This window comes from Sapajus apella, unplaced genomic scaffold, assembly GCF_009761245.1.
Source record: "Sapajus apella isolate SASKATOON/1434 unplaced genomic scaffold, GSC_monkey_1.0 scaffold21, whole genome shotgun sequence".
Lineage (NCBI taxonomy): Eukaryota > Metazoa > Chordata > Mammalia > Primates > Cebidae > Sapajus > Sapajus apella.
The window spans coordinates 16,874,235-16,883,641 of record NW_022436961.1 but is presented as its reverse complement, the minus strand read 5'-3'; the positions used below and the strand labels follow the sequence as shown (position 1 = coordinate 16,883,641).

At 35.1% G+C, this 9,407-nt stretch overlaps 1 protein-coding gene across 1 annotated transcript in view; it reads left to right on the top strand.

The window, feature by feature from the left end:
* SGCZ (sarcoglycan zeta) overlaps positions 1-9,407 on the top strand; it is a 1,170,111-nt gene that overhangs the window by 1,093,656 nt on the left and 67,048 nt on the right. The window contains exon 5 of the mRNA XM_032288341.1: positions 5,143-5,265. Coding sequence (XP_032144232.1) covers positions 5,143-5,265 — 123 coding nt within the window. The remainder of the gene's footprint in view (positions 1-5,142; positions 5,266-9,407) is intronic.

The following is a 9,407-nucleotide window of genomic DNA, read 5'->3' as shown; positions in this document are numbered from 1 at the left end:
ACACACACACACACACACACACATATATACGTGCACACACATGCACACATATGCACATAAAAGAATCGGCATCATTTTTACTGATTCCAAAATCCTAGAAACAAGGTAATTGATGATCAGTAGAAAAGGATCACTGTCATATATTTATGTAATAGAACATAGTGGTGAAGAGGAATAGATCAGAGCTGCATGTACTGAAATATGTGAACTTCAGAAATGTAATATTCTGTGGGGGAAAAAAAAAACTTTGTCACTGGAAAATACAAGTAATATATAGATGTGTGTGTATGCGTAATGCAATGAAGAAAATATTTCAAGAATGCATACATAAGTGGTAGAGTTATAAAATGGAAGTCATGTAAATTTATTTGATGGTAATATTTACCCTTCCGGAGCTCTCCCTAAGGATAAGGGACATATGATTCAGAAAAACTAAACAGCAAGGATTTCACTTATGTTGGTAATAATAGCTGTTTCTTTGGTTGGATTTTGGATAAAATTCCTTAAACAATTTTTATATGTATATGTTTTTAATATTTTTTGAAAAAACAAGAATAAGTGATAGGAATTATGGGTAAGGGAAGGATAAATGAGGCAAAAACATATACAGGATGAAGAGTAGTGGAATTCATCTCTTTTAATGTGGAGTTACTGGGTACAAGATGCTGGACTAGGTCCTGGAGTTGGCAGAGAGCCACAGGTCTGCAGATACAGGGATGAATGTAACATTTCCAGAACTTTAGATTTTATATAGCTGCTTTATTTAATGGAGGAAGAATGGCTACTCCTCCAATTACAAATAGGGTATAGGTCCTAGGGGGCTAGTGGGGAGACTTACTTCTGGAAGGATCCTATGAGGACTGGAAATGCCAGAGTCTCCACAGGCCTTGCTTCAAGAAAAGCTTCCCAGCCTGGCTTGGTCTTTTCCCTCTGCTTCTGCTTCTGTTCCTCCTCTCCTCCAGGACACTCACAGGATACTTTCCACAGTGAGTTATTAATGACCAGAATAGGGTAAAATAAAAGAAGTCACAATGTGTATTAGTCCTTTTTCCCACTGCTAATAAAGACATACCTGAGACTGCATAATTTGTAAAGAAAAAGTGGTTTAATGGATTCACAGTTCCACATGTCTGGGGAGGCCTCACAATCATGGCATAAGGCAAGGAGGAGCGAGTCATATCTTACATGGCAGCAGAGAAAAGAGAGAGAGCTTGTTCATGGAAAGTTCCCTTTATGAAACTACCAGATCTCGTGAGAATTCTTCACTATCATGAGAACAGCACAGGAAAGACCTGCCCCTATGATCTAATTACCTCCCACTAGGTTCACCCCATGACATGTGGGAATTGGGAGTTACAATTCAATATGAGGTTTAGGTGGGGACACAGCCAAACCATATCACAGTGTATATTTATATTTCATGAAAGCAACTTGTTTTGTTTTATTTTAAACTTGTTTTTTTGTTGGTTGATTGGTTGATTGATTGGGCCCATGGCAATTCTAAATCAGGAATTTCTGAATATAGAATTTAGTTGACAATTTTAAAGCTTTTGTTTTCCTTGTGGAAATTTTGAATCTTTTAGTAATACTATTCTTCAAGGCCTTGAAAATATTGAAAGACATCCAAGATTAGAGTTATATAGAAAGAAAGAATGATCGTGTCACATTTGAGGAAGACACACTAGAGAGAAGCAGCTGTATGCATTTTTATCTTTGTTTGATTTTCTTTGAATTACTGCTAAATAGTACCAACAGAAATCTTTAAAATATATTTTTGAGCCTCTTTGAAGATTTTTATGTAATAGAATAAACTTTTTCAGTTCATGTATTTGACCAATGTAATGTAGAAAATACAAAGACCAGTAGTTAAATTACTGAGTTTTCTCTCCTTGTCTGCCAAAGATGACTTTGGCTGTTGATTAAGACTGCAACAAACGTGAATGTTAAAAAAAAAAAAAAAAAAAAAAAAAAAAAAAAAAAGTGATAGAGCCGTTTCCAAGAGAAACAAGAAATTGGCTTCATGGTTGTCCTTGATGGTGATGGAGTTTTTGTTTGTTTGTTTGTGTGTTTGTTTTTGGAATGCATATAGAACATTAAAAAATAGAGAAAATATTTGCACATATATCTAATACTTCATTCTTTTAATGGAACCTGTTTTTTTGCTTACATCTTTTTTTTTGTTATTATCTTTCTTCTATCCTTGACTTCTCTTTATTGATAGTGAATTTGTTGGCATAAACTTTCTCAGGGATTTTCCTGAGGAAGTGTTTGGCCTTGGTACTTCAGCTAGCAAGTTAGTGTTTAAGATGACTAAGAAAATATAGCACCCCCTGTAAAATCCCATCTCCCATGATCTACTTGCTAAGGAATCAGAGCTCCTTACCCAGAATCAACTAGACACATTGCTTTCCTGCAACACTGGCAGCGTCATTGGTGGAGATAAGACTGAAGGGGGCATTGGTTGCCCCTCTGAGCAACTGAATCCTGCTATGACCTAGCTTAGAGAACATGTGATGTTACATGAAAACCAATAAGTAACACAATGCATATTGGGATGTAATAAAATCAGTTTCATAAAGCCTTATATATTAACTTTAAATGTAAATATCCCTAATAATTGACTATATCCCCAAGAACATATCTTGTGTCATTTTCTATTTGCAGAAAAAAGCAATGTATGTAAATGAAATATATTCAAAATTATTTTCTGATTTGAATATTTACTATCAATGCATCGCTAATTGCTTGTAATTTTGCCTTCTGTCATTATGCTAATAAGTTGAATGAAGTGTAGTCTGCAGTATTAATTTTTATATCTATTTTTCAATTGGATGACTATGCATTTATTTATGGCTTAGATGCATCGCATCTATTCTAGGTGCATAAATATTTTCTTGTTTGCTTATTTGCATTTGTTTATTTACATTTAATGAATTAAGATTTCGCCTCACTTTACCATATCCAGACATCACTTCATTTATTTTTCTAATAGTATATGTCACACAATATAGCATTTTTATGTTAATAAAGTATCTTTCGTGTGATGACATTAATTATTATGCCAAGAAAAGTATTGCTATTATGTGTTTGTGGGTGTGTGTATTTAATGTGATCTAATATACTTCTATGCCATTAAAGTCAGTGATAAATTTTGAGAGTCAATTATTCTCAGCAACCGAGTATATTTGAAGGAAGCAATGTAGTGTAAATATTGAGGGTTTATGTGTAAAACATCTATAATATCTTTCAGGCAGTTCAAGATGACTGTATACCTGGGTCCCTCAGAAGAAGTCACATGTATTATTAACACATTGGCTTCTGACACAGTTTTTTGAATGTCACCAAATAGTTGGATTACTGTGGCTCATTGTCTTTTATGGCACAAAATAGGAAGATTAGGCCATGAATAGAAGAAATCACACTCAAGTGAATACAAGCTGTTGAAATAATGTTTTCAAGATCAAACGCAACAACTAAGACCAAGAACAATAGGTGTTTGGTGGTTTCCATATTTTCATTAAATTCTTTAAGGAAAGTCTTTCTTATAATAATCTTAAAAAGCATGAATTATGTTTTAAAAATCTGTTATTTTGAACTTGACAGCCTATAAATTTAACATTAGTTTTACTCTTACTTAGCATAGCCCTAATTGGAGCTTTTCAGATTTTTGGTGTGATCTTGGAAGCATGTAATTTCAGAATACAAAAAAAAAAAAAAAAAAAAAAAAAAAAACTTTGTATTTTATATTATCTTAGGTATTATCGTACATATCCTTATATGTTATATATTATATATATATATCTTCTATATTATGTATTTTCTTACTATGGTTTTAAATTATTTTTTTTTCTTGTTTAATGCTCCTTAGAAGCTATGATGTGAGGGAGGAGTGATTTTTTTGCAGCCTGTTGGCTAGCACTGAAAGCAGTGCTGCGATGGGGTTAGGGACCAAAGAAAGGACAAAAGCTTAAGTGAAGAATTCATTCACCTATTTAATGTTCATCTACTAGTGCTACTAGAAAGCAGATACAGCTCTAAATTTGAGGATATTTTGGAATACAAAGATGATCTCCTGCTTTGAGTTCCTGGGCGTCATATACCTAATAAATAATGTGAATATATAAAGATAAATGAAAAGAACTCTGCACAACATGTGTGATTCCTACTTCCCTGACTCAGCTGGGTTCTATCTGATAAAGGCTTTTGATATAAATAGAAGAGGAGGGTGTTTCATAAATTAATAGGATGGGGAACTATGGATCCATATGCCAAATGTGTTATGCCAAAAGAAAAAAAATTGATATTATGGGAAGATCAATTACCCCTGTGCATTGCCTCAAATTTCTTCTTCCTCAGTTAATATTCATCTTCAAGTCCCAGTTAGGTTTTCTTCCAAAGCCTGATACTCAAACTAACTGTGTTTTCCAAATATGGAAGCTGGATTTGAGTTTTGCATACAGATTAGTTTGTAGAGTTGGCTGATAAGTTGATTTTGTAATTACTTTTATTTAATACAATTTTTCACTAAATCAGGAAAATTATTGATTGGGAGATACATTAGGGAGCACTAAGAACTATATATATATAATTTCAAGATGTACTATAAATGGATTCAAACTCAGTTATATTAAAGGGTAGAAAACATCAATATTAGAATCTATGAAATGTAGAGTAACTAAAGGTTCATAATTGAATAATGCTTAACAAGTCCCCTGTGATGTAGCAAGCATGGGTACTATTGTCCGCACTGCAAAGGGGAAGCATGAGACTCACTGAGTCCACAAGTACCTGTTAAATATCCAGTAGGTGCCAGATATGATGCCAAGTTTTCAGCCTGCAAAGAGAACAAAGCAAACATTGTCTCTTTTTGTGGGATAAGTGGAGTTCTCCTAGCTGGCCAAACTCACACACTGTGTCAGACATCTAGAGCTCACATATATGCCTAGCCAGTCTAGCACAGAAATATGTTACCAAATTAGCCTCCTGAAAATGGTAACAATTTAGAAATACTAACTCTGATGCAAAACATACAGCATAGATAAATTAAATAATATATGCATTTCTATTCTTTTTCCAAATATAATACATGTTAATGGTTTCCTGCACACCAGTTTCATTTTTAAACCTTTCTTCTGACCATAGGAGCTGATGCTGTGGAAGCTCAGTGTAAAAGATTTGAAGTGAGAGCCAGTGAAGATGGCAGGGTGCTGTTTTCTGCAGATGAAGATGAGATTACCATTGGGGCTGAAAAGCTGAAGGTTACAGGTATGGTAGATGGAGGTCTCGGAAAATTGTTTACTTTTTGAAAGAGTATACAACTGCACAAGAAGCTACTTAATAAGGTGGAAGATCCCTATGTCTAAAATAGAGTCTGACATAATTACAATGTTTATTTTTAAATAGTCTTCAATGGAAGGCACCAGTTGTGGTTGTAAAAGATAATGTAAATACTAACAGCCTTAATGGCTAAAGATAAAACTCTCAGGTGGAGGTAGGTGAAAGAAAGTGATGTGGGTGGGAGTGGTAGAAATGAAGTGCAAATTCTGCATAAAAAGGGCTAACAAATACTAATTTGGGAGTATTATTTTAAAATAGAAGACTTATGAACTAAAAAGGAGGAGTGAGTCACATCTTGCATGGCAGCAGGGAAGAGAGAGAGCTTGTGCAGGGAAAGTCCCCTTTATAAAACCATCAGATCTTGTGAGACTTATTCACTATCATGGGAACAGCACAGCAAACACCTTCCCCCCACAATCCAATTACCTCCTACCGGGTCCCTCCCATGATATGTGAGAATCGTGAGAGCTACAATTCAATATGAGATTTGGGTGGGGACACAACCAAACCCTATCACAAAAACAATGGATATTTTTTTTCTTTTTTTTGAGAAGGAGTTTCACTCTTGTTGCCCAGGCTGGAGTGCAGTGGGGTAATGTCGGCTCACTGCAACAGGTGTGTATGTGAAGTTTATTCTAGAATTTCAAATTTGTGACACAAACATTTTCTATTAAAGCAACATTTATTGGAATTAAAATGGATCCCTTTCAGCTTTATATTTTTTGAGCAAGGCCATTTTATAAAGGAACCTGACTTTCAGGATGGTGAGAGTGGATGGATTCATTTACACAATGGGTGTGTCTGTACATCTGAGGCAAAATCAGTTATGACCATAATCATTCACAGATCTAGGGTAGCTCATGATATTTAAATTCACTCTACCTACAAAGCTGCAGGAATTTACCTGATACATTCCAGTACTCATGGGTGCAAGGGGACTAAATTAAAATGGTGAACACATACCTGAACATGACCACCTATCAATACTGCATCACCATAAAGAGCAGTCACATGCTTAAGATTTGTAATTGTTTACTCTTGACATTACTTGCCTTGTGCAGTAGAAGTTTGCTTAAATCGTAGTATAATTATCCTTATTTGACCTTAAGATGCTCTCCCTGTATCACTGAATATATAGGAGGTTTATACTTTAGCTGACCTACGCACAATTGAAAACTTTATTTTTATTTTGTATTTCCTGCTATTGGCCAAAAGTATGATTTAATTCAATTATCTTTTGAGACATAGTCAACAACAACAACAAAAAAGGAATAAACCTTTACACACAGAAGTCTCTTAAATTTAGTGCTTTCAGGCAGAATCAATCAACTGCAATCTGTGGTTTCATTCGTATTCCACGTAGTATATTAACTTTAGAAAACAAATTTCACGAATAAGCCACTCTGCTGTAAAAAGTGAAAGACTTTAGCCCTGTAAAATACTTTCATGATAAATTAAAAGCTATTAGTTAGACTTAGAGCTAGACCTATTTTTTTTTTCTATGATGTAAAAGAGTACAATAGCTAAATGTACCAAGAGAAAGCATATCTATTTTTTGGACGATGGCAAATAAAACTGACAACCTGAAAGAATAGTGAAATCCAACCTTGCATCCAGCCAGTGCTCTAGTGTTTGTTTGAAAGCCAAGAGTATCAGTCCATTGTCTCTGTTCTAACTGAATGATTCGAAGTCTAGACAAGTTCCAATGCTTGTCTGACAACAGAAGAAAGGATTTTCTGAAGAGCTGTCTTTTAAATTAAACACCACGATTCTGGCTTACAATCAATATCTCCTGGTTTGTTTTTATTAGTTCATCTTCTACATCCTTGTTCTTCTCTATTAAATTGGCACATTGCAATGGGGCCAGCTTTGGACTCAACCTTTTTATTAGATAGGCCATTGTTCCTCTTCGCTGTCCAAATGCCAAGAATGGGGTAACACTCAAGCAACAGGATGGAGCTGCTTTCTCCCAATAACCCATGAAGAAATGTGATTAGATTAGGTGCTTAGAAAAGTAACGTGCAATAATTTCTTTTTATCTGAGGAAGCATTAAAGTTTGTAGACCTGGATCAGTCACTCAACTCAGATTTCTAATTGCTTTTTAATTTACTGAGAATAATAATTTCTAACACACTAAATATTAGTACCACCTCAACTTCCCCTCAAGTCTCCAAATGAATCATGATTTCAGGTTTTGAAGTGTGTAAATAATAAAGAATGCCATCTTCACAAATAAGCTGTTTCCTCTAAGCACCTTGCCAACAGTCCTCTTCATGAGTTATTTTTTTAAGCTTTATTTAAATGTTTCATATAATTTTGTGAAAGCAAAACTTCTTGAAAATATAATTAAATAACAGGTGAAATGGGAGAAAGGTCATATAAGAGGACAGTTAATTCCCCCATCTCCACCCACAGCCACCAAAAAAGTCGCCATATCAACTCATTTCTTCTGTGTGTAGTGGCTTTAAAATTGTCCATTTGAGGTTGAGTTTCTCTTGTAGCTTTAGTTCTTAGACCCACAAAATCTCTTGGAGATATAATTTATCCTGATATTGTATCAATGAACAGTATGATTTCCTGTATATCATGTTAAAAACATACATTACTGGCCAGGAATGGTGGCTCATGTCTGTAATCCCACCACTTTTGGAGGCTAAGGAGGGCAGATTACTTGAAATCAGGAGTTCAAGACCAGCCTGGCCAGCATGGTGAAATGACGTCTATACTAAAAATAGAAAAATTAGCTAGGTGTGGTAGCAGGCACCTGTAGTCCCAGCTACTGAGAAGGCTAAGGCAGCAGGATCACTTGAATCCAGGAGGCAGAGGTTGCAGTGATCCAAGATCCTGCCACTCACTGCAGTCCAACCTGGGAAACAGAATGAGACTTTGTCTCAAAATGAACAAACAAACAAAAACTATACATATAGAATATGGCATACAAGCTTGCTTGCAGTTACTTTGCCTATTTGCTGGTCATCATTCAGGGCCTGGTATTTGCACCTGATAGCTGCCCATGCAGATTTCTTATGGTTTCCAAATATCCAGCCTCTAGTAACAGTGAGTCAAATTTATCTCATGACTTGAATCTCTCCACTGTGATGGTTAATACTGAGTGTCAACTTGATTGGATTGAAAGATACAAGGTTTTGTTCCTGGGTGTGTCTGTGAAGGTGGTTGTTAAAGGAGATTAACATTTGAGTTGGTGGAGTGGTCAATCTAGTCAGCTTTTATAGCTATTATGAATACATTGCCAGATTACATTGTTGAGACTGCATTACCCAGATACCTAGCTAATCTAGGATAAACTTCCTATTTTAAGTTCAATTTGTTAGTAGCCTAAATTACATCTGCAAAATCTCTTTTGCTATGTAGCATAATATATTCACAGCCTCCAGGATCTAAGGTATGAACATCTTTGACAGGGACAAAGAGGTTATTCTGCCTACCATATTGTACAAAGTATAGAATTGTTCTAGACTTGTCTTCTATTAAAGGAGCATAATAAGAGGCACTTACCACATACAGTTTTGATGAAGAAAAAAAGGCATGTGAAAATAACTTAGGACCAAACCTGGCACAGTTTTGGTATTTCATACTATTTTTACCAAGTGGTACTTTAAAATGACATTACGTTCTTATTTGTTAGTTGTAAAAGAAATACTTGTGCAGAAAAATTAAAAAACATTGGACTACAGATGAAAAAAGAAGGAATTTGAAAGTACAGGAAGTGGGAATTGTATATTCAATATCAGAATATAAAATGGGACTCCTTACTGGGTATTTAGAAATATTTAAGGCTTCTAGAGAAAATCTAAAAAAAGGAATACAAGATGATGGGTACGTAATACTAGTAATATCCCCTTAATACAGTAGCTCAAATTATATAAATTTTATTTTCTCTCACATAACACAGAAGACATAGTGTCCTGTACCAGAGAGCAAGAAAAATGCTCAGTCGATGATAGGGACATATCAAAAAAGACATACAAGCCAGTTTAGAGATGTTCCCTTGGGCTCAGCATACACACACACACACACACACACACACACACACACACACACACACACA